The 25,399-nt window shown below is 36.6% G+C and overlaps 1 protein-coding gene across 6 annotated transcripts in view; it reads left to right on the plus strand.

Annotated features, from left to right (window-relative positions):
* CNTLN (centlein) overlaps nucleotides 1-25,399 on the plus strand; it is a 199,421-nt gene that overhangs the window by 44,939 nt on the left and 129,083 nt on the right. For 5 of the 6 annotated variants that reach the window (XM_042804806.1, XM_042804808.1, XM_042804807.1 and 2 more), the window contains 4 exons: nucleotides 455-589; nucleotides 1,178-1,357; nucleotides 8,498-8,631; nucleotides 19,495-19,657. In XM_042804806.1, coding sequence (XP_042660740.1) covers nucleotides 455-589; nucleotides 1,178-1,357; nucleotides 8,498-8,631; nucleotides 19,495-19,657 — 612 coding nt within the window. Of the gene's footprint in view, nucleotides 1-454; nucleotides 590-1,177; nucleotides 1,358-4,354; nucleotides 4,418-8,497; nucleotides 8,632-19,494; nucleotides 19,658-25,399 lie in introns of those variants that run through there. The other variant, XM_042804811.1, reaches the window with a different exon arrangement.

Consider the following 25,399-nt stretch of genomic DNA (forward strand, 5'->3'; position numbering starts at 1 on the left):
AATCTTTTTGGTTGCCTCAATAACTGTTTCTAATTATCTTCACAAATTCTGGAGAATTTTGAACTGTACTTTTTGGCTTGATTTTTGATATGCTAAAAGTGCAACTGAAACAGTATTCTAATGTATTCTTAATCCATAAACACAAATACAACTTCTGAAAATTACTGTCTTTGTCAAAGCTTGACTGAATAATTTCTCTCCGCTTTTGCAATTATGGGCTCTTTTGTTTAGTAGCAGGAAAATATGCAGTTCCTCCTTTACGTTACTGTGCTGTGTATAGTCATGCAGTTTTGAGTACGATTAAAGTACTAAAGAAATTAAAATAACTCTATAAAAATATATATATTAGATTGTTACATTTTGTAGGTCTAAAATACAAAGGTTTAAAATCTAGTACATGCATGTTCTTTTGCTTTTTGTCTATTAACAGATTTTTTTTTTTTTTTTTTAATAGAGATTCACAGAACGGCAGCAGGAGATAAACAACTTAATACAGAGAAAAATTGCTGTAGAACAGGAAAATGCCCATTTGAAGAATGAATTCGGTAACTTGAACCAGAAATTTAAAGATAAAAGCCAAGAACTTAAGGTATATTGACTTGTACATAGTTTCATAAGACTGTAGCTTTGAAGTAGTTCTTTAAGCAATGTCAGCCTTTGTGGCACAGAAAGTGACAAGCTTGGAGGAAAAAATTGCCTTAGGCCTTGATACACCTTACCGTTTTCTCACATACCAACTCTGAGGAAGATGCTTTAAAGCCAGGAATCCAAGCTTTATAACTTTCAGATAAATAGTTAATGATAGAAATGGAGCAAAGAAAGTAAGAGTGTGAAGATGTGGCTTCTTGTAATTAGATTCTGATGGGACTGGCATTATTAATTGATAAAGCCGAGGTCTGGGAGGATATGTCTGTGTGGGTCTCAAAAATAGCTGGGGACAGCATCAAAGGCAGCTTGATCAATTAATGGGCTCTTTGCAAATGTATACTCATCAAAGCTGTCATCCAGCTAAAAAATATGACCCTTCCACCTGCATGAAAGAGGCCAATAAAAGTACACAGGTGACCTTGGCCATCAAATATAGAGGAAGCTGCTGTGAGGGTAAAACTGCACAGTTTATATTTGCTGATTAGTTCTCACTTTTTTGTTTATCGGCCCTTGTGGTACTGTTCTACAGGACACTGAGGAGCGTGCACAGAAGAAGGAAGAGCAAAACAGACTGGTTATAAAAAACCTGGAGGAGGAAAATAAGGGATTAAATACATGCTGTGCTGACCTGCTAAATGACCTGGAGAAACTGAAGAAGCAGGAGGCGCAATGGAAAACAGAAAAATCTGGCTATGATGCCAGAATAAAGGTATGAAGTGGAATGGACTCCTGGATTTTATTTCAGAATTAACTTCTCCAAGTTAAGTTACTTTCTTTAAATAACAAGTTATATATTCAAATCTACCAGTGGGGACTTGCATTCATTTACATTCCTTCACTTAAGACCCACAGCTTTTTAAAAATTGATGTTGCAAAGCAGGAATCTGACTTCAAATAGTCATCTTAAAATGTAATAATTAAAAAATAAAAGATGCTGTATTTTAAGATAAAATATGTATGTGTGTGAAATTATAAAAGCTTAAAGGTGTTATCATTCACATTTTTTTTTCCTCAATGTGTAATTTACTTACATATAATTTGGTTTCAGTAGACTTGATATATGTTGTTTCGGAAGAACACTTTAAAACTTAACTGCAGTTTTAAAATCGTCCTAGCCTCCTGAGGGCTCTACCCTGTGAGAGGCCTTATTATTGCATACAATATATTGAAACGTTACTTTCACTATTTATGATAAAACAAAAAAGGGAAGTAATCAAATACATGGTACAGCATGTTGTGTATTTTATTTAAATGATACTTTGTCTTTTTTGCTGATGAAAATGGGCAAGTTATTTCTAAATTCCTGTAAGAAATGTCACAAATGTGGTATCAAATGGTTTGATGTCTGCTTGTATATGTGTGTAGTGGATTCTTTTTGTTTACATGGCTAATGCACACTTACAATGCTGTGTTCCTTTACACTATCAAAGTACATGACCTTCTGGTATATTCAGTGTATTAACTATCTAATCAACATCTTGCTCAGAAACATCTTTTACTCCACTAGCAATTCAGTGGTTTTGGTGACGCTTCTGATTGTTGTGCTGATGGAAACCCTTTGTAAAGAGCTTCATTCAGATCTGTTAACATGGGAAGTAACATTCTTGCAAACTGATATTGGAGTGATTATGATGAAAGGATTATAGGAATTCCTGGACAATTAATGGTTTGCTGACACTTGAGGGAGAAAATCTGTGTCTACTAAACTGATTTAATAATTTTCAAATTGTCAAATGTAGTGCTTGTAATATTGGATAAATTAATGAAAATCATTGTTACCCACACCTTTCAATGAAAACAGAATAATTTTTAGTGTATCTGTCTTCCTGGCTGATAAAGCATGCTGAAGAGAGAAAGGTGTGTCACAACCATGTGATTCCAGGAATGGGAATTAGTAGTGTCAGTTTCACAGTGGGGTCACAAGCAGGTCAGGGTGGTGTCTAAAGTGTGACAGAGGTGGCAGCCTTGCCTGTAGTGACCGTGGAATTGTGAAGACTAAGATCCTGAGAAGGTGAATGAAGGAGAGTAGCACAATACAGACCTGGAATTAAGGAGGAGAGTCTTCAGCTTGTAGAGGACAAAGTATCAGCAGATGAGCTTGGATAAACAGGCTTAATCACCAAACTCCAGTGTAGGGTGGGGATGGAAAGCAGTATTCAGGAAGTGGACACAGTGAAAGCTACAAAGCAGAAACATCGTCAGGGCGTTCCAGGATGGTGGTAATCTTCCTGACTTGCAAGTGATGACAGCTATTAGAAGAGTTTCTTGCACTTCTTTAGTAGTAAAAGGCTGAACAAGAAAAACAGGAGCCTGTTGCTGGAAGGAAAGGTAACAGTAGTAATAAGTGGTGTACTGCAGGATCTATCCTGGGCTGGTATTATTTAAGATCTTTATCAGTGACCTGTAAGAGGGGACAGCAGGCATGCTCTTTAAGTTTGCAGATGACACAAAACTGGAGGGAAGTGGATATGCTTGAAGGCTTAAAGGGTCAGCAGGAGCCTGAACCGGGAGAAACGATGAGTCTTGCCCTGAGAAAAGAAAGCCCTGCAGCCATACAGGGAACAGATCTGGGGGACAGCCCTGGGCACTGTCAGGCAGCAAGCTGCATCGGAGGCACCTCTGTGTACCAAGGCAGCAATGAGAGCCAGCAGCGTCTAGAGAGGCATGAGCAGGTTAGGGCAGGGGAGGAATTTACCCCTTCTGCTCAATACTCTAGATAATGACATTTTTGGGTGCTGTACAAGAAAGACATCAGTAAACCAGCTGAAAGTGAGACAGTGTGGCTGAAGAACTTGCCTTATGAGGAGGTGCTATGGGATGGGCTGATTCAGCCAGGAGAAGTGATGACTCTGGGGTTAGAGCCATCCAACAGCATCTCTGATGCCCACGGGAGGGGATGGAGGAGCAGCCAGGCTCTTTGTCTTCACAGCTTTGTGTGGCATAAGGGTGAGAGGCAGCACAAGCTGCAACGGGAAAAGCTGAAGCTGGAGGTAAGGAGAGCCCTTTTCCCCAGGAGGTCAGCTCAGCAGTGGGGCTGGAGTCCATGGAGCTTGGGTCTGACTTTGTAAAGCCCTGAGCATCCTGACTGAACCTGCTTTAGGCAGGGGCTGTGACTGGAGACCTCCCCAGGTCCCTGCCAGCCTGTGTGTGTCCAATGGTCTGATGCCTCAACTTCTGCCAGGTTTTTATTGTTGGCTTTTTGGTTTGGTGTTTTTTTTTTTTTTTTTTGCCTTTCCCTTCTATGATGTTAGACAAATGACTATACACCTTTGCTAGTAGACCGAGATAGATGAAATTGATTATCTCACAAAACTATTGCAAGGATTAAGAAAAATATTAAAAATATTATCTGCAAGAGGGAAAAGTTATATTTGACCTCTAGGAAGTAGTAGTATGTTGTTTCATTGTTTTTTATCAATATTTTGTAAAATAATAATTTGTGAAAGCACACAAAGTTATTTTTATAGATCATCACTGTTTTTACATATACTCTTCCTGTAAATATTTCCTTGAAAATGTAAGTTTAAGTTTGAATTAATTTCTCCCTCTGTTCCTGCCTGACATTCCCCATTTCTATTACGCAACACTTGAAAATCAATACTGGATGCCAGATTGGCTCTTAACAGGATGCTTATAAACAATAAAGAATAATAATTTCCTTATCCACAGAGGCCAAATACGACATTATCACACTACATGATACTGGACTGCATATGATGTTGTAATATATACACCCCAATACAACATGTCCCTGAAATGCTTTTAAAAGGTAATTTATGAGCAAATTCAATAATGGAATTTTATTGTTGTTCTCAGGTGGTTGTAAAAATAGTTATAGATAAAAATCATTTGAGTTCAGAAATTATATCCCCTTCTGAATGTCAATTCTGCCTCAACCTTGAGTTTGGGAGTTGAACCAGCATCTCCTTTTGCATGTTTTTCAGTAATAAGCACTATATTTAACAGTATTGTTGATGATGTTGTATACAGAGTCTGTTCATGATAGTCTCCTCTATCTGTGGAAGAATAAAATGAAACCTTATCAGTGTGAGCTACCCCAAAATTGTTTTTAAAATGTGTGTTCAGTTACAGAAAAGTGAAGTCTAAATAACTGACTCTTTAGGAAAACTGTCCCTCCGTTCAGAGACTGAACTAAGTGATACTAGCATTTTTTGGTGTTTTTTTTTGTTTGGTTGTTTTGTTGTGTTTTTTTTTTCTTCTTTTTTTTTTTGTTGTTGTTGTTGTTTTTATTTTTTTCAATCTTTAAACCATTTTCTGTGCAGAAAAGTGTCACTTGTTACTTTCAAAGACTGGTTGTTTCCAGACCTACTATAAGCTGAATTGGGGTATAAAATTCAACTTTTTCAAATTGATATAAAAAGCTTCTATGACTAATTTGTTCATTTAAGGAATATTTCTGTAAAGAGTTGTCATATTGGCCAAAATTTGAGTGAGACGGATTAACAAAAAGAGACCAAATAAGGTGGTTAAAAGGGAGGCAATAGTGTTTTATTGTTTGTCTTTCCCATATATGCCTTCATATAAATAATGTACAGTGTACAAAAAATTAACATAGGGCTTTGATTTCAGCCTTAAAGTAGTTCTTGAGAATTACTGTTCTGTGCTTCCCAGGGCTTATCAGCTTTCTCTATCTCCCAAAGTGCAAAAGTGGAAAAGCTGTCAATCAGCTAGCTTTGTGCATGGATGTGTCTTGATATTTAATAATGAATTAGGTAGTTGAGTTATTTTCTTCTTCTTTGGGTGGAGGTTACTTAAGTTATTGTTTAATATAATAAGAAGAATGTATATTTTCCCAAACTCTGTCACAAAAGGCTTTGTATATAGACACAAAAAATGTCAGACTGCCAGATTTTAAGTGGTGACCTAAAAGATAGTGGAATTGCTTACTGATTTGTTTTTTCTAGTTACAAAAGTAATTTTTAAAATTCCTAAAGTATGAAGCTTGGAGCTCCTAAAGAAACAGGAAAAGGTGTTTTCTTTTCAAATTAAACACTAAGAAACAGACATCTCTGTCAAGAATACCCTGGGATTTTAGTTTCACTGAAAAATTGGAGTTTTATTGAGATGGGACCTTGAAAAAGTACTCTCACTTCTATCATAATACATAACAAGAAAAAACAAGAACAAAGCTAATGTATTTGAAAGTGACTTTCAGGGTTTGAAGCTAACAATAACAAAACCTTAGTGTTAATTCACAGTGAGTCCATAATCTATGCACAACTATGCTGCCTCATGTCTTGTATGTGTGTTATGCTTCATGTTTGAAGTTCTTTCAAATTCACCTTTTCTCTGATTTTTCTGAGTTAATAGTTCTTTGTCTTGAAGTGATCAAAGTATTCCTGTAATGTTTTACCTTAAATTATTATTCAGCTACTTATCTTAATTTCACTTTAGTTAGGATCACCACTTTTCATGACTAGACTTACTTTTTGTGCTTCACTTCCACAGCTGTTACAAAGAGGTATCATGTCTTTTACTGCCTGTATTTTTCCCTAAAATATGCATTTTCTTCCTCATGTCATATAATTGCATTATTAGATGTTTTGACTTACTGTGTTTTCAATAGCACTTACTTTGCTTTAACATGTTTTCAAAGATTGGATTCTAAGCAGTCTGTATGTACAATTGAAATCAGCTTTAATTTGAAAATCAGATTTAGGAGAATTTGTATTTAGAAAATTTTCAGTCTGCATATTTATGCAATGAAACTACCTTCCTGGCTGTTGTATCAACTAAAAGGACATGTAATAAATTCCACATGATTTAAAAAACTGACATACTCAGAAATTGAGCGTAGAAGATTATAAATTATTTAATAATCTCAGATTTCTGACTTAGATACAAATGCTCTACTAAATGTCTCCATATGTGATGTATCAGTGTATAAGCTATTTGTATAAGTCCATACTTGCTCCTGTTTTCCAGTTTTGCCCTTTCAGTAATGCTTAAAAAAAAAAAATCAAGGTTTCAAAATCTGTTCAAAAGTTTGAACTGATGAATTTTTTAGTTGAAATCAAAATCTGAAGTTATGTAAGTCAGAAATGGGGTAAAGTGCTCAAAGATAGTTTTTTTTTGTTTCTAAATTCTGCCATTGCATAACTTCTAAAATTAGATTTATGACAAAATAATTTGTTATCCATTCTTTGTATTGTACCCTGGCATGGATGATTGGAATTTAAGCATTGGTAAGATCAGATTTTTTTTAATTTCTGCCATGAAAAACCTCCGCAGCTCTATAGCATGGCATGAAAGATAGGCAAATACCATTACTCACAGTAAATGTGAACTATTATAATTTTTGTTCACGTATATGCTTTCAGCTGCTGTGGTAAAAAAGCCACTGAGGAGGAAGCCTAAGATTATTTGTCTGCAAGTTATAAATACCTTATACTTGAACATTTTCATGTGCTGATAGAATGATCTGTCTCCTATCATTCTGAAATCTTCTGTTGTCTGAGAAAAATTAACTTATGCCACTTAGCCTTTGAGATTGAATGATGACTTAGTTGCTTACACCAGGTATCAGGCCTGAGATTTATCATGAAACACATAGTTTTCCTTCCTCGTTCATTCATGAATTTTGCTATTTCCTCACATTAATGTTACTAACAGGACATGATAATTCTTGTCCAAATTCAAGGAATTTGATTGTAGTACACTTCTGAGAGCTTCAAATATGTATAAGGCATTTTTATGCTATTTTAAAGAGAGACAATTAAGTATTCACTTTTCAGTTATTAAAAATGATCAAAATACTTTTATATTTGACGCATCTTTTCTGAAAGGGAAAAATATGCATTTCTTTATTTCTTTAAGTCTGTATGTAAATGGAAGATAAACTAATACACTGCTGGCAGTAGATTAGGGATGCTATTGTACTTGAAGGTATTTATTTTAAATTACTGATGAATTCTGGAATATTTGCCTTACTGAGAACAAGTGATTTAGTCTCAGTAGCTTAATACCAAAGCAGGTTTAAAGCTCTTGCCACCTCTTGAAACTGCTCTAGATATTGCTGTAATGTTTTTATTTCCATTCCTGCCTCAAAACACTCTGGGAGAATAGTCATGCAAAGCTTCTTAAGTACTGAAGTACTTTTCTAAGCTGCTAAACCTGCAGAGAACTGTAGTAAGTTCACTATGTAGAGATTAAAGTCTTGCTTGAGTAAGCTGCCTTGCTGTTCTACTTCCCAGATATACCTTCACACTTTGATTAACTTCTACAGTAAGGTTTACTGTAAAAGGAAAAGTATGGCTTGTTTACATTGTTTTCAACAAGCATTTCCAGCAGTTTTCTTATACTCTATTTCTTTTCTTGAAGAAACTATTCCTTGCACTGAACTAGAAGTGCAAAATCAGAGCAGATTTAACAAGCAGTCTCAAAAATGAATCTGTATCTGTGATTCTTCATTCATGCTTGCAATATTGTACATTTTTTGGAGAACTTAAAACAATGACTGTATAGCAGGTTTTTGTTAGGAGTAGTTTTTTTCTGTTTGATTTCTATACAGCCAACAAAGTTCAATCGGTTCAGTAGTTTATAGTGTACTATTGCTTTGCAAAGATTTGATTCAGGACTCTCTCCACATGCAGCAAATGAAGTAACTTCCTACAGTATAGGTGGCCACCTAAAATTTGAGATACCTTTTTTCCAGGTATTTTACATTTTTCATACATCCACATACACCTACATACAGTTTTGCTTAGACTACAATAAATACATGCATGCTTATATGTGCACATCTGTATGTCTATATATGTAAATAACATGCATAGTAGATTTTAAGTCTTTCTTATACATTAATAAATTTCAAATGCTTTCTTTGCAGATTTTGGAAACTGGTTTAGCAGAGGCAAGAGAACAAATGAAAGAGTTGCACAGTATATGCAATAACTTGTCATCTCAGGTAGCTGTGAAACAGGAAGAACTCTCCCAAAAGGATTGTGATGTGATCAGAGCTAAGTAAGCATTTCATGATTTCATTCCTTTTAAGTCTGACTCTTCTCATATAAGCTATTGTTCCACTTACAAAGCAGTATCTTGCATTAGAGATGTTTTTGTGCAACAGTGTGCTTTCGGACCATTCTATTCTGCAAGATGCAAAGCTTTTGGAAGTCGACCAGTAGCTGAAAGTTTATGTAGACTCTCTGATATATTTTGACTCTTAGTATATGATTATCAGTTTTTGAATAGGGATGGATTTTAAAATTGCACTTCTGTATTAGCATTGGGTCAGAACTACCAATCTCCACTAAAAGTAATAAAATACCAATATGATTAGTGACATAAACGTTTAATTGGAGAGGCTAATTGCCCTTAACTTCAAAAAGCTTTAAGTTTAACTTTAATTAGAGTATCTGAGTCAGAAAAAGTCTATATAGACTTGTGCTAAAGGTTTAAAGTGCAGTGATTTAAGCTTTATCTTAGGTCTCACACACCATTTCTTTACACTGAATCTGTAAGGTTAGTGCTGCATTATTGGAGTCACGGAAAAGAAATGAAGGATAGAATGAATTATATGAATTGACTAGAGTACTGAATTCCTCAAGATGAAAGTAATGCCACCGGACAATTAGTAACTTTAAGTGGATTGTCAGGAAATTCTCCATTTTTCACTTAGCTTGAGAGGCATACACAGTGTTTATCACTTCTGTGTTAGCCAAATAATACTCCCTTCAGTATTACCTCAAAATGTGGTTATGACTGAAGAGCTGCAGTTAGGATGCAGAATCATTGGTAAGGACACTCCTGTTTGCTTTCCAAGCAAAAATAATCTTACTGTATGCTTTTGGGGAAAAAAACCTAGAAATATGATTTTTTGATGTCTCTGACCTAAATTGTCATCCTAGTATTTGTTGAAATCTTTACAAGAAAAGTGATGTCATATTATTTTCATATGTAAAAGGTGTAATGGTTGGGGTTTCAAAAATTAATAAAAATGGGCACCTTTAATGGGATATTGCATTGAAAGCAACAATCATTGAAACCTGTGAAAATCATCAATAGACTAATAGACTTCATTAACTTCTGAAATTATTCTCAGAAATATATATGTGTGAGAGGACTAGGGACAACAAAGATGACATTTTTAAAATCAGGTAATCAGGGTTTGCAAAGTTACTGCTTATTGGTTGCAGTTTAGGGTACTGGAGGCTGAGTTGGCCAAATCATTGAACTTAAAATTTCTCTAAATATATTCTTTGCTATTCATCGCAAAACAACCTCTTAGAATTTGTCACAGATACCTCATCTGAATATGTAACTAAAATAAGTACTTGTTTTGACCGTAATGTCTGAATGTGAGGTAACAAAAAGATAGACAGCATACTAATTTTGAAATGTTTGAAGCCCTTCTGTATGTTTTCCCATACAACTGACATTCTACATGTATGAAAAAACAGTTTGATAAATTGATACATTTTTCTGTGTGCTCAAGTATTTTCCTTCCTAGATAACTGGTATTCTGATGAATGATAGTATTTTTCCAAATCACTTGTGAGTTATACTTGACATGTTATATATGTATATACTGGATCAGTATCATTGTAATTCAATGCCTGCTAATCTTTCTTAATAAACTGTCTTTGGCTACAAGTTGATTGTTGACATATTTATTATGAAAAAAAGAAGGCTTATATAATGGCTTATATAAAATTCATAGTTTCAGGGAACGGTTTCAGTAGTTATCAATATAAACCAATAATTTAAAATATTCTGTATTTTTTGTAGTAGAGAATACTGAAGCTTCTCCTTATCTTCCTAAGGTGTCAGTACATAGATAAAAACTTTTTTTTTGTTGTTTCTTAATGAAAAAAAAAAGTCAAAATAATAAAAGTGTATGTAGGCAAAAACAAAACTCTTACTTAAGTTAAAGAAAGCAACAACTCCAGAGTTAAAGGAAAAAATCTGAGTAGACAATGAAGTCTTAGATCTTTTCATCTTCCTAGGCCAAGATTTTAGAACTTTGTTGACTTCATGACTGAAACATTTGGTTGTTCCTTTTTTTTTTTAAGTGATAAATTTAAGAGGTTTTTAGTTCTTTAAAACTTACTCTTATAACAGTATCACATTGAATGCTCAGTTTTCCTTTAATGCTGTCAGAAAATTCTTTGATTTTGATGGAATATATCCCATCTCCCTTACTATCTCCAGTTACCTATCCATTTCAAACTTCTGGAGCTGAAAAAGACAATCTGTTTTGCAGATCTCTAAGTTCTTTCGCTGCTCTGTGTCTCTCTCGCTGTCTGCTGCCTGCCTGTTTTACCCACCCTCCTCTTATTTGAAAACAGACCCAGAGCACAGTCATAATTATTAGAAGCAAGCTCTGGAGGAAGAAAGGAAGGAAACTGGTTTCCTTCATTTGGAGTCTTCTTCCATATGCGGTATAGACAGATCCAGAAAAATACTCCTTCAGCTAACACCTTGATAATGCTGTCCGTAATTTTTTACAGTAGGTGCTAAAATCAATTGGAAAAGAAAGTCTCTAAGGGTCTGTGTGCAAACTGGTCTGGTGCTCTGTTTCTTGTGCAATCATAACTTCTTGCTCTGTTATGTATATCTGACACTTTGTTTGCAAGAGATTTTTTTCAATTTAATAGTAACTATGTCTGTAGACCCTAAGAGAACTGTTTTTTTTTAAAGGGGCAGTCTTCTTCAGCGAATTATCAGTGACCAAAATTTTGTAGTAGTACTCGAGTCTAACTCTGGCCCAATAGAGTAGCAGGTGTTTTTGAAAATCCCACCCAGTGTCAGTAAAAGTCTGTCACATACTTCTGAGGTGTGGAAGATAAATTTTCTGAGAGAAGTAAATGGACGGTATTTACAGGATACGTCCTGCACAACGGATGTCTTCAGGAAGCCTTCCTCTGCTGGCTTTATTTTTGCAAAGCACTCTTGATCTTACTGGGTTTAATTTCAAACTCCTGAAGTAGCTGTGAAATTAATTTTCTTGTTCTGTTTTTCATGATTATATTCAGTACAGATTTTCTAGATCAATTTAGAGTCCGTCATAGACTTTCCTTTTTCATGTTCTTGAACGTTAAATCTTGCAGTTTGTTTCTGATTAACTCCAATGCATCTCTGCAATTTATTTATTTATTTATTTTTAAATTATACTAAATATCAGAATTTAGAACTTCGTATCTGCTGCTGAGCACTTGGTGGTCTGTGTCTCACTGGCACAGAGCTCTGTTGGAGCACCAAACTGGAGAGGTTTGCATGACTCACTGAGACTTGAGCCTTGCTGTCACAGGTATCCTAGAAATATTAAACTGTTTACAACTATAAGTTGTGTTCTAAAACAAATTAGAATTTCTTGCCCCTTTGTTCTCACTGGAAGTGTGTGCCACCACTTCATTTCTTTGATTAGTTTTTGGTCCAAATCTATCCCTGATCATTTTATAGCCACTTATTTTGTAACAATATTGCATGGGGTTTTTTTGTTTGTTTTTTTTTTTTTTTTTACTTCTTTCCCCGCCCCCATCCCCTTCAGCTGCTGTTGCTGTTTACCTCCATGCTGTAAATTATGGGGCAGTCGGATTTCTATTCAACCCTTACTTTGCTGCTCTGGGATTTTCAGTTTATTCTTTGCTGTGTGCTGTAAAGCATTTCATAGTATCTATGTCATTCCCCTGAGAAGCCATAATTCATAGTGCCTGTCACTGTGTTGTATTTCTAAACTACAGGTAATGGAATCTGGAGATTTTCTGAATTACCCCAAACCATTTTATATTCCCTTGGTAACAGGAGTGGCTGAGGTACTCAGAATCACAGTGTATTCACCAAAACTGTGGTGGTGAAACAAAGCCAACATCAGTTGAAGTGGTGGGTATGATGAACATTAACTGTATTTGCAGCACAGTTATATAGCTTCTGGAATGTCAGTAGCTACTCCATTTACATCCCAGGGAAGGCACAGTTTACTCTTATTTCCTGCACATACAACAGTTTAAAGGTTCTATTTAATGTTATCCATTAAGGACAGGAAGAAACTTTAGTTCATGCTCTGGCCAAACGTGAGCACCAAGGCTGTTTCTACCCTAAACAATTGTGTGAATCTTAAATATTGTTATTGACAGGACAAAGTGTCAAATCTTTGAGTTTTGCTGCAGTCTCGTTTGTAGTGCCTTCATGTAGTGTCAACCTCGCAATGTTAAAAGCAAAATCTAGTAAGGTTTTTGTAATCTTACTTAGTGGTTGAAATAATTTAGATATGCTCTTCTGTTTTGACTTGAGAAAAAACTGCTTTTCATATCAGGCTCTTTCTTGTGACTTGACAAGTGCATCTCACTTCCTGTAAATTTCTTGGTTTCCCATTGTATTGGTCTTAAAGCATTTTATGGTTTGAGCTCAGAAAGCAACTGGACATCACACACGCTCTCTCTCTCTCTCTCTCCTTCCCTTCCCAGTGCTGAAGTAGAGAAAATAAAGTAAAAGACTTGATGACTTGAGCTCAGAGGACAACTGAGCATCATGCAGCCACTCACTTCCCCCTTCCACACAGCACTGAGAAGGAGAAAATAAGCCAGACTTGGGCTTCAAGATAAGACAGGGAAGGATGACTTACCCATTACAGTCATGGGCAAAAGACAGACTCATTAGGGGAAGAGAAAAAAGAACATAAATTAAATACAGACACTAACAACAACAGTACTGAAATGGCAGAGTGGGACAGTGAGAAGCATTGCTACATCTTGAGAACACCTTCCCCCCACCCCTCCCTTCTTCCCCGGGCTCAGCTTTGCTCTACCTCCCCCCCTCAGTGGCTCAGGGGGCAGGGAATGGGGGGTGCTGGCAGTGATGCTGCTTCCTCCATCTTGGAGGTGGGGAGATGAGCTTCTGGAACTTCTTCACCCTGCTCCAGTGTGGTCCCCCTCTCACAGGAGACAGTCCTCCACAACTTTTCTTCAACTTAAGTCCCTCCCATGGAATACAGCCCTTCCTGAGCTGCTCCAGCATGGGACAACCCCTGCATGTAGCAGTCCTGCCATAGCCAAACTGCAACAGCAGGGACTGCTGCTTCCCACAGGGTGTCAGCCTCCTTCAGAGTCAGTCACCTGAGAAGGTGTGGCACACCCCACAGACTGCAGGTTGGCATCTGCTCCACCATAGACCTCCATGGGTGGCAGGGGGGGCCGCCCTGCCATCTCACCACAGGATACAGGGGGGTCTCTACTCTGGCACACCTCCCTCCTCCTTTCTTCCTCTCTTCCTCCACTGACCTTGGTGTTCACACAGCTGCCACAAGTCCAGCTCCTCTTCCCAAGTCCCTTCTTAAATATGTTATCACAGAGGCACAGCCAATTGACTTGGCTTTGGTTCAGAGATAGATCTGACTTGCAGCCAGGGGAGCTTCAAGAAGCTTCTCACAGGGGTCCACCGCTGTACTCCTGTCCCCTGCTACTGAAAAACCCTGCCACTCAAAACCAGGACAAGGTGTTATATTAGAGACAGAGGGGTGGATTTTTTTCATAGTAATATCTGGTGACTTCAGTGTTAAATGCAGTTAAATACTCTCAGTGTATCATGGTGTGTTTGTTTATGGGGAGGGTGGGGATGGTGGGCAAAAAATAAATAGATCTAGTAGGTGTTTCAATTCTGATGCTAAACTGAGAGAATATTGTTTTGATTAGTGTTGCTGATGGTGACTTTTTTCTTAAATTTGTATTTGTTTAGAGTGTACAGTATCTCAAAATATTCTATCAGTATGTGCTTATATTTGTACACATATATCCCACTTGTATGTGTACACGTAGACATCCACATATAATTTATGTATTTTGTGTAAATGCATATATTTCTACTTATGTATGTATGGATGCATATATACATATGTATGTATATGTGTGTATATAGGCACATATATTTTAAATGCCACTCTTTACCTTTGTTACATCCAATTTACAATTTTTTATTACTTCTGTTACATGCTTACCCGAGAGTATCGTTTTACTTAAGACTTGACATCCTTATCCTGCTGCAGTGACAGAAAGGTGTCTCTCTTGTAGAGAGCTTAGCAGTTTGCCAATTTTAGTAAGCATATTACAAAATATTTTGATCAGAAATTAATTTTTATCTTGTAACTTTTTCTGGTTGTCATGGGGTTGTTCTATATTCTTTTTGAGCATGCTGCAAACAAATCGCTGACAGAATCACACAGAATCACTGAGTGGCTGAGACTGACAGACACCTCTGGAGACTGTGTAGTCCTGCTGCTCCATCATGTCCAGCCCTGCGCTTGAGAACTATCAGCTACAGCAGGCTACCTGGGATGGTGTCTAATGGAGTTTGAGTATGTCCAAGAATGGAGACTCTGCCACATCTCTGGGTAGCCTGTTGTGGTGTTTGACCACTCGTAGAGGATAAAAACATTTTTCCTGTGTATAACTGAATTTCATATGGAGTTTTTTGTGCCTATTGCCTTTTTCCTGTGGCTGGGCACCACTGAGAAGAGTCTGTCTGCATCTTCTTTATAGGCTCCCATTAGGTATTTATATATATTGATAATATCCCCCTGAGCTTTCCCTTCTTAAGTCTGAACAGTCCTAGCTTTCCCAGCCTCTCTATGTATAGCAGATATTCCAATCCTTTCATCATCTTTGCAGTCTTTCACTGGATTTTCTCCAGTATATCCGTGTCTGTCTTGAACTGGGGAGCCCAGAACTAGACACAGCACTGAGATGTGTCTTACCATTTCTGAATAGAGGGGAAGGATCACCTCCTTTCCCAGGCTGGCAGCACTTTTGTCAGTGGACCTCAGGATGTCATTGGCTTTTGCCACAAGGGCACATTACTTGCTCATGGTCAACGTGGTGTCCCCCATGATCCCCAGGATATTTTCTGACAGGCTGCTTTCCAGCTGATCAGCCCTCAGCCTTTGCTAGTACATGGGTTTATTACTCCCCAGGGGAAGTAATTTGCTCTTCCCATTGTTGAACTTCACGAGGTTCCTGTCAGCCCATTCGTCCAGTCTGTTGGGGTCCCTCTGAATGGCAGCACAAACAGCTGGTGAAATAACCACTGCCCCCAGTTTTGTGTCATTGGCAAACTTCCTATGGTGCACTATGTCCCATTGTCCAGGACATTCATGAAGATTTTGTATTGGCCCCAGTTTTAGCCCCTAGGATATTCTACTGGTACCTGGCCTCCAGCTGGACTTTGGGCTGCTGATCACAAGTCTCTTAGCCCAGTAGTTCATCCAGGTTCAAGTCCACCTTACTCTCTACTTACCTAGCCTACACCTCATCAGTCCAACTATGAGCATTTTATGGGAGACAGTGTCAAAAGCCTTACTACAGTCAAGATAGACAGCACCCACTGCTCTCCTCTCATCTTTTGAACTACTCATTTTATCAGAGATTGCTGTCAGGTCAATTAGGCACCGTTTTCCCTTTATAAATTCATGATGACTGCTCCTAATGATATTTTCCTTTATATGGTCCACTGCCTTCTCAGGGATTGAGGTGGAGCTGACTGCTCTAGTTTCCCAGATCCTTCCTGAAAATAGGAGTGCCATGATTTCTTCCCGTCCTTTGGAACCTCCCCTCTCTTAGCACTCATAGGTGCATCATGTCAAGTCCCATGGACATATGTATGTCCAGTTTGTTTAAATGTTCCCTGATCTGATCCTTCTCCACTGAGACTGAGTCACAGGGACTTGAGGTTGCTGGAGGCAAGTGTTACCTTTAAAGAGAGAGCTGAGGAAGGCATTGAGTGCTTTGGTGGTCTTTATGTTCTTTGCTACCACAGCCTCTGCTGTGCTTAGCAGTGAGCCCTGAGCCCACTTTAACCCTTGTCTTCATTTTGCTGCCAATGTACTTACAGAAGCCTCTTGTTGCCCTTCATGCTCCTCCCCATATTCAACTCCCCACAGATTTTGGCTTTCCTAACCCTATCACTGTATGCTTAAACAATGTCTTCAGATTCCTTCTGGTCTCCTGTCCCTGCTTGTACATCTTGTATCCTTCCTTTTACATGTGAGTTTAGTCAGAGGAGAGCTGTGTTCATCCATGCAAGCCTCCTGCTACCTTTTCTTGAGTTCTTGCTCACTGGATCGGACCACTGTTGATCTTGGAGGAGGTGATCCTTAATAATCAACCATCTGTCATGGTTCCTTCTTCTCTCCAGGCCAGTATTCTGCTGGATTATTCTGAATATGTCCCTGAAAATGCCTAAGTCTGTGCTCCTGAAATCCAGGATTGTGATCCTGCTTTTTGCCTTTCTCCCTCCTCTCAGAATCCTGAACTCCCATCATATCAAGGTTGCTGCAGACAAGGCTGCCTCTGACCTTTACATTCCTGACCAGTTCTTCCTTGTTTGTAGTTATGAGGTCCAGCACTGTGTCTCCCCTTATCAGCCTGCTGATTGCTTGTGGCAAGAAGTTATCATCAGGGCATTCCAGAAACCTCCCATATTGCTTGTGCATTGCTGTGTTGTTCTGCCAACATATACCGGAGTGATTCAAGTCTCCCATGAAGACAAGGGCCTGCAAACATGAGTCTTCTTCCAGTTTTCTGAAGAGGACTTCATTGTTCTTCCTGATCAGAAAGGATCAACAGAAAGCCACCATGTCATCTGCATTGGTCTGCCTGCACCTGACCCACACACGCTCAGCTGGCTCATTGCCCATCTTAAGGCAGAGCGTTCTCCATTTACACTACTCTTTCACATAAAGGGCAGCTTTTTGCCATCCCAGCTGGTCATTCTTAAAGAGCCTCTATACATGCAGGGCAGCACTACAGTCATATGAGTTATCTCACCTTGTCTCCATGATCCCAGTGAGCCCTGCAACTGCAGGCAGATTTCTGATTCATTCTGTCATCCTCCATGGGGCTGTGCTATGTGCAATTAAACAGCAACTTCAGATGGGCACCTAGTTGTGTTTATTTTCCATGAAAACTTGAGAGCCTCCCCCATACTGCGGTCCTGTCAGAACTCCCTTATTTATGTGCATATGCTTGAGATGTTCCTCCATGAGCCTTGTATTGTTCATCGCAAGGTCTTTCCTGTCCACACCAACCTGTGCCCTTCGCTTGCTCGCCCAGACCACAGCTCTCACATGTTACATGGTCAAGATATCTCCCTTACCATTTCTAGTTTAAAGCTCCCCTCAACAAATTGGCCCGTGTTATCAAATGTGCTTCATTCTGTGTGTTTATTTGTATTGCACCATTGGTGCTGAATAATTCCTGGTAAGATTGAGCATAATTTCCTCTTTCCTGTGTAAAATCTGCTATGTAAAAATAGTGCATCATTCACTAAAGAGGATAAAACCAGCTGTAATGTACAACTGCAAGTTAAATACAGTGTTTGTGTGTTGCTCTGTTGCAGAAATTTTTCAGATTGCAACTATTTTGGTTCATATAACTTCTTACGCAAAAAAAAAAAAAGAAAAAAAAAATCAAGTTATCATATGTGTATGAAGAAATAAAGTTTGATTTTAAAAATGTGATGTAACGGAACTGTGACTGAGTTTCCTTGTATTTAAAAATCCTTGAGTTTAACATGAGCAAACATGTTAAATGTCTTTAAGCTTTCTCCAGTATTCACCTGTTAACAGGCTTTTTTAAACAGTGCTTTTTAAACAACATTAAATTATCTGAATGTGCTATTGTGGTACATATAATTTCACTTTTTATATAATTATTTAGATGTTGTAGCTTTAGTGAATAATCAACATATTAAATAGCGACACAGATCTTAAGAAATGTTTTTTGGAAAGTTCCCTTAAAATGGTTTCTTTATCATTCTACAGTTTCTCAGGAAAACACAACAAATTTGGTATTACTGCTTACCTTTTGTACTCTAACCTTTACCTGGGCATCTCCAGCTGTATTATAAAAATGTATTGATAACTCTTGTTGTTAGTGATAATTCTAGGCACTGAAAAGCGATATGTGTGTTGGAGGTCACTGAGAAAATTCTTTGAGGAAGTAAAGAAAAAAATTAGTTGTAGTGGTAAACTTATATTTCAGTATCTGTATGTAATAGTAGTGTGGATTGTGTTTGTGAACTAAACGAGAAATTAAGTAGAAAGCATATAAAAAGGGATTAATGGAGTCACTTAAATGTTTAACGTGTTACTGAAAATATTCCAAGTTTTTAAGCATTGCTGGTAATAAATTAGTTACTGATATTAATTTCTGCCCTGATTTGTAAGATCTATCAGTACAGTAAAATTCTGAAGTACACTGATTATACTAGATATACCTATGGTTGCAGTACAACACAATTCCTATTATTGTGTTTATAGAGATTTTATTCTTATGTTATGTAATACACACCAAAGTTTACTTACTTTGCTTATGGTTGTTGCTGTATGCTGTACCTGCAGACAAAAAGTAATTTATCAGCAGGCACCCTTTGTGTGTCTAGGGAGTAGGTGCATTTCAGAAAGGAGACTTGTTTTACACATACTCTGCAAGTTAAGAAAAACTTTTATCTTTTTTAATAGCTCTAGTTAAAAAAAAACCCAAAACCTTATTTTTACAATGCATGTGTTCTAAATATTTTACATTTTGACACTTACTGCTAAAGAGTTAACTGAATATTGATTAGAAAGTGATGCAGTAGTGAAAATCCATATATTTTAGAGCATTAGAGAGAAATTGAAAGGCATTCCGTTTTGAAAATTAACTGTTTTGTAGATATTTCACAAAAGTATGTGATAAATATTTTATATGTAACTTCTAGTGTTTATAAGACAATTGACAGAAAAATAACTGAAAATATGAAGCTCATTATCTACAATAAAATTATTTGAACACGATTGCTTAATGGAGGTCATTGTTGTTCTTTTTCTTAATTTCTCTTGGTTGTTTTGCACAGGAAGGAGTTACAGGAGCTGCAGAATCTTTACAGACAGAATGCTGAACATACAGCACAGCAGGCTGAGCTGATAAAGCAGCTTCAGGCTCTCAATACTGATACACAAAAAGTACTGAAAGACCAAGAAGATGCTCACACAACTGAAACAACATCATATCAAAAAGTATGTAATTTTGCTTTATGATCACAGGTTTCATTTTAATATCTATCTATACAATGTCAATGGACAGAGTACTCAAAGCGCTGTGTAATGTTGCATCCCTTAGATTTCTGGATCTTTGTCATTACCAAAATACGGTTGACAGTGCAGTTTATTGGCCTAATTACATCCCAGCATATAAGGGCCCTTGCTTTTGTAGAATTGGTGAGCCTTAGAAAATAAGAGTTAGTTGCATCTGAAGAAATATAAGAGTGAATTGCCAAGCATATAGATTTCTTTAGGTGATTTTGTTGTCTATGTTTTTCTTCTTCTTCCTCTCCTAGAGCTTTCAATTACTGAATTTTCAAGGTTTTGATAATTTAGAAGAAATTGCTTTCACTTGTAATATATTTGTATGAATGTCAAACAATTTTACTGGTTTAAGATGCAAAAACCTGCTCTATCAAAATTAGCTGGAAAAATTGTTGCCATAATAGCTTTTTAAATGGGTGACTAATTCAAAAACCTTTAACTATATTTATATTTACAGAATATGTTTGTATTTTTGATGAATGCTAGGAAAAATGCTAACTGTAAAGAGATGTCACATGTGCACCGCTCAGAACTTCGAGTGTAACAAATTTTATGGCTGTCTGTAAGAAATACAGGAAATATGTTTTCTTCCTTTCTAGAAACACTGAGAAGGAAGAAAACAAGGAAGAAGTTATATATACAACTTTCGCATACCTTCTACCAATTTTGGAACTGTTTTCTCAAATTGTGTGCTGTCAGTGCTTTTTCAAAAAAAACAGCGTTTCCCTTTATCATCTTACTTAGAGTATGTAGTTTGTGGTAGAGTTGTGAAGCTAGACCTAAGTCAGAATCAGTACAGGATTCTGAAGATGTGTTTGGTTAACATTTCATAGCACAGAGTGCCCAGCACATGTTTGTGTACTTAGCTCTGCACAAGTTTATCATTGACTGCAGTGACAATAGACATTAAGTCTTTTATTCACTATAATACTAGCCCAGCCAAGCTGCAGGTAGACTTCTGTCACTGTTGTTAAGAACATGTACAAGGCACGGGGAGTTCTGCCTATCTGGGACAAGACAAATTACATTACAGATTTTTTTTTTTTTTTAATACAAAATGTAAGTATCAGGAGTTGCTATTTCTTTAATTTTTCATTCTCCGTAATGCCCCAAAAAATGGCACAAGTTGAAGATAATATGAACTCTCTTCATTGGTGTTTTTAGGGCATATTCTTCCAGACTAGCTCTACAACAGATGAAAGAAAATAAAACTGGATTTTCATGAGATTGTTTTAAAGCTTGACAAAACCTTTTATAAAGGTCACTTTGCCTTGCATAACAGAAATTTTGCCAGTATTACTTCAATTTGGGAAAGAGTTTAATCTGTCATATGAAAAATAGTTTTGGTATTATAAGTTACTTATGTATTATGCAAAATTGATGGGTATACTTATATAGATATAGGGGCAAGACAATTCTAAACAGGGCTTGGCTCAAAATTCAGGATTGCTTCAGAAAGCTGGTTCACAGTTCTTGATCTGTCTTAGCAGGACTTAAGACTTCTGCTTAGCTGATCGTACAACAGGAACAAGAATAGTGTGGTTTGGAAGGTGAGCCCTTCTTTTTGATAGCTGCCAAATACTTCTAACTCTGATGACCCTAAAATTTGCTGGTCTTGACGTGCTGAATTCAGTATTTTTCCATCATGGAGGAATAAGTTTTGCCTCTTAAACCAGCAAAAGCAACTCAAATATTCTAACGTCACTATTGTAGAACTGATAAACTGTCTTTTTGTAAAATACCAAAATATCTAATGCACCTGGAAAAAAATCTGTTCATTTTGTTTTTTGTAAAAAAAAGGTTAAAAAAAAAGTATGAAAAAAGAAGTTATGTTCCCTAAGTCAGAGTGGAATAGATCTAATATACATCTGTCAAATTGCGTTGAGAGAACTTTGGAGAGGAAATGGAGTTCCTTTTATCATGACAATCCTGTTCTATACTTTAGATCAGAAGAAATTTATAAAATCCCCAAGTCTAATTGCTTTAAAGTAACATGCATTTTCCAAATCACAGGATACACAGTCCTACTGAAGTTACAGAAGGCCTTTGGAATACTCAGCATCTATAGAAATAATACAAATGCCTATTTTTCCCTTGAATGAGAAGGGCAAACTATTGCAGACAAATGTGTTTTCTGTTTGTCTTCCACGCATTAATAATATGCAGGCTGCGACAGCTAGATAAGGATGTGTCAGCTATTCCATAAACATATTAACGAAGGAATGTTTTCCTACTGCTCCAGATGGCGTTGAGCCTATCAGTGTGTGCATCCTATGATATATTTTCCCTTATAGCAAGATCAATGACCTTTCTGGTAGTGGTCAGATAGGCAGTATATGCTATAGCTCAGGCAGTGTGGTTGACTCACATATTCTAAGTTCATCTTAACAGTCTACCATTTAGGAAGAATCATTCTTTGTGCTGATGTTAATGTAGTACGAAACAGTAGATGGAATAAAAGAAAAAACATTTCTGGTAAACCAGATCAAGGGCATGAACTTGCACTGGGTTATAGGTAAATCCATTGAGGGCCACAAATTCTCTTTCAAGTCTAGCTGTAGTGGGTACCATACACATGTGAAGATCTGTTTTATCAAGTTGCGTTGACTTGAGGTGCTACTACCTTTTTTTTCTTTAAGTACAAGTTTTAAGGGTACTGTGTTCTACAATAACTCCTTTATGTTAGAGCATTTATGGAAACAAATTGATATCTATTTCATATTGCGGCTGTAGTTCTCATTCTCAAGGATAGGGAATATTTTTCTAAAATGTATAGCAGCTGTTTTAGTGGTCCTAAATGTTCCAGGGACTTAATTCCTGTGCTGGATTTAATGAGACTCAATAGATTTGACCTCACCAACAATTTCAAGGTGGAGAGACTTCAATCAATACTAGGGATAATAAGACAAGAAGAGATTCTGAACTCCTTAGCCAGCCTATCACAGTTTCCTGAAATTTACAATTTAGGGCCTTTGTTTTTATAAGGCAGTGCTTTCCCTTGATCAGATGTGGCCTTTAGGTTCTTTGTTAATCATACTGATTAAAAATCTCTTAGTGGAAGGCCCTTTTAGTGAAGTAGAAATACTGTTGCCCTCAAATAGGAAATCATAATTCCTGTTCTGGGACTCTGCTCTCAAATACAGCATACTGTTCGTAGTGGTACAATACATGTCTGTGATGAAAAAAAGCATTGCTCAATAGTTAGATTTTTGACATAATTAGAAAACACAGTAACAGTTTTCAATTACGAGGCATTGCAGAATTCTGCATTAAGTGCACCAGAAAATAGATAAAAATAGGATAGTGTCTGATAAGTTTTTGGTTGTTGTGGTTAATTTTGTGCTTGCAGTTGCCTTTTTTAGTCCTTCTCATGGTGTCAGTGTTTGGAGATAGTTTGCTTTCCTTCAAGCAACTATTTCACTCTGCATTTTTTTTCTAGTTGCACTATGATTCTGGCAAACATACAAAACAATAAATAGCATGGGTTAATTATTTAGTTTTACTACGTGTTGTTGGAATTCATCAGCTTTCCTTGGTCAGACCTAACTTAATTTTGTCATTACACATATTTACTGTATGTCAGTACTTTATCTCATCCCACCATTATCAGACTGTTAAATATTTTGTGTCACATGTGAGCACATTTTTTGGTTCTCCTGGAAGTTCTAGATTTGGTCTGTCATTTTTTAGATTACTTGATAACATTAAGCTAACCTGTTGTTCTAATGAAGTTTTCTGTTTTAACTCTTGAAAGATCTAGCAAAAATTGTTTGCTGGTAAAATCAGTTAAATCATTATAAGAAATTGTTAGGGTAGCTGAGAAATATGGGATACTTTATTTTTTGTAATTCAGCTAAGTTACTCTTCCTTCCTGACTGATAAATAATGCTCTTCTGTTATGTAGACTAAATTTATTACAATGTACTGATTTCAGATCATTTAAATAACATTTTATTTGGTTTTAAGTATCTTCACCTGTAACAGTCTGTGTTTCCAGTCAGAGAGAGTTCTAAGGCATTAGAAATAAATTCTCAAAATACAGTCAGTGCAACAGTATTTGCAGAGCACAGTCTTGTGTCTCTGGCTATTGCCTTATTTTTTCCAAGTACCAAATTTCATTAAATGTATAAAGAATTATTCTAAATATTTTCCTTTTTCTTTCTATCTTTTAAACATTTTTTTTTAATATATCTCTTCTTGGAGATTAAATAATTTCCTGGGTAAATCTGATGTCTTTTTGACATTCATGTAGGGTATAATCACTCACTGATGTCCTCTTTTTTTTGTGAAGCTTGCTAGTTCTCAGATAAATAATCTACAATATTTTTGTCTTTCTTTTGGATTTTCTATGCAATGTTCCATCTCTAGTCTTCTCATCTTTGTGTTATGTCTTGTCTCTACACCTGACTTTCTGTATCGTTATTAATGGTGTATCTGTTTCACTGTGTTGTGCAATTCTGTATGTTCTGGAATGTGCTTACTGTAATGTGTTTCAATGTGGCGCCTCTTTTAAAACAGGGTCAGAAGTGAGCAGGAAACCCCAAAGTAATGTAATGTAAACATTAAGCATATATTTAATCCACAAAATTGGTGGATGTGCATGGCCATAAAAGAAAAGATAAGGAGCCAAGTGCAAGGTTGAAAGCTGTTCTAGTTATCTGTGGACAATAGATAAAACCATTTCTTTTCAGACAGCTAATTGTCATTTTGAAATTTCATGATCTTAAATACCTTAGAAAAAAACAAACAAACAAACAAACCTGAGTCCTATAAACTAGTACATTGGTGTTGTTTAAAAAAACCCATAAACCTCAGTGTAAAAAAATGAATGGTGCGAATGTGGTTTTTTGCACATAGCATTTAGCTAGTTTTATACTTGAAATATATGTTTTGTTATTGCTGCTCTCAAAGCAGGAAGGGTTGGAAAAGTTTATACAAGTAAAAAGACATGCTATTTGTCTTGTCCTGACAAATGCCGACTACCAAAAACACCCATTAGCTACATTAGGGGATGTGGCTGCCAGCTAGAAAAAAACATCATATTTTTGATGTTCTCTATTCATCTTGCTAGGATGTTACCTTTCAGATACTATAATTATAACCACTTAAGTGCTGCTAGTCATAAAACCAGCAAATTGTCATACCAGTATGATCTAGTTAATGAGCTTATGTAGTTATAGCTGGAAGTAACTGTGTCTTGTTGTTCCATTCATTTGGAAGGACATTATCTAAAAATGCATGGTTTTGATAAATGAAGTTTATCTTCCTGTGAGATGCTTACTGATTTCCATAAGAAAATGTCTAATCTTGAACTTGCATTTCTAGAGATACAAGTTTTCTTAAATATGTAAGAAAGATTCAGTAGGCAAAGAAATATCCCTGCAAAATTTTAAGACTTGGAATCATTTGAAATATCAGGCTATGTGGACTTTGAATCATTTTTGTGTGGGAGACATGATGTCTGATCTGCTTTGGAAATAGGCAAGAAATAATTTACTTTGTCCTAAGTTGATTTTGAGAGCCCATGGGAGCAGAAAATGATAGGATGAAGGAAAGAAAGGGAGATCATTGTTTCCAAATTTCTCACAAAGTGTTAGGTAGACAGTTTCCAAATCTAAAAGTTGTGATTGTTTTCCAAAGGGTTTAACTTCTGAGTTATATAAGCAGATGAAG

The sequence above is a fragment of the Tyto alba genome, unplaced genomic scaffold (assembly GCF_018691265.1).
Source record: "Tyto alba isolate M040663 unplaced genomic scaffold, T.alba_DEE_v4.0 Super-Scaffold_42, whole genome shotgun sequence".
Taxonomy (NCBI): Eukaryota; Metazoa; Chordata; class Aves; order Strigiformes; family Tytonidae; genus Tyto; species Tyto alba.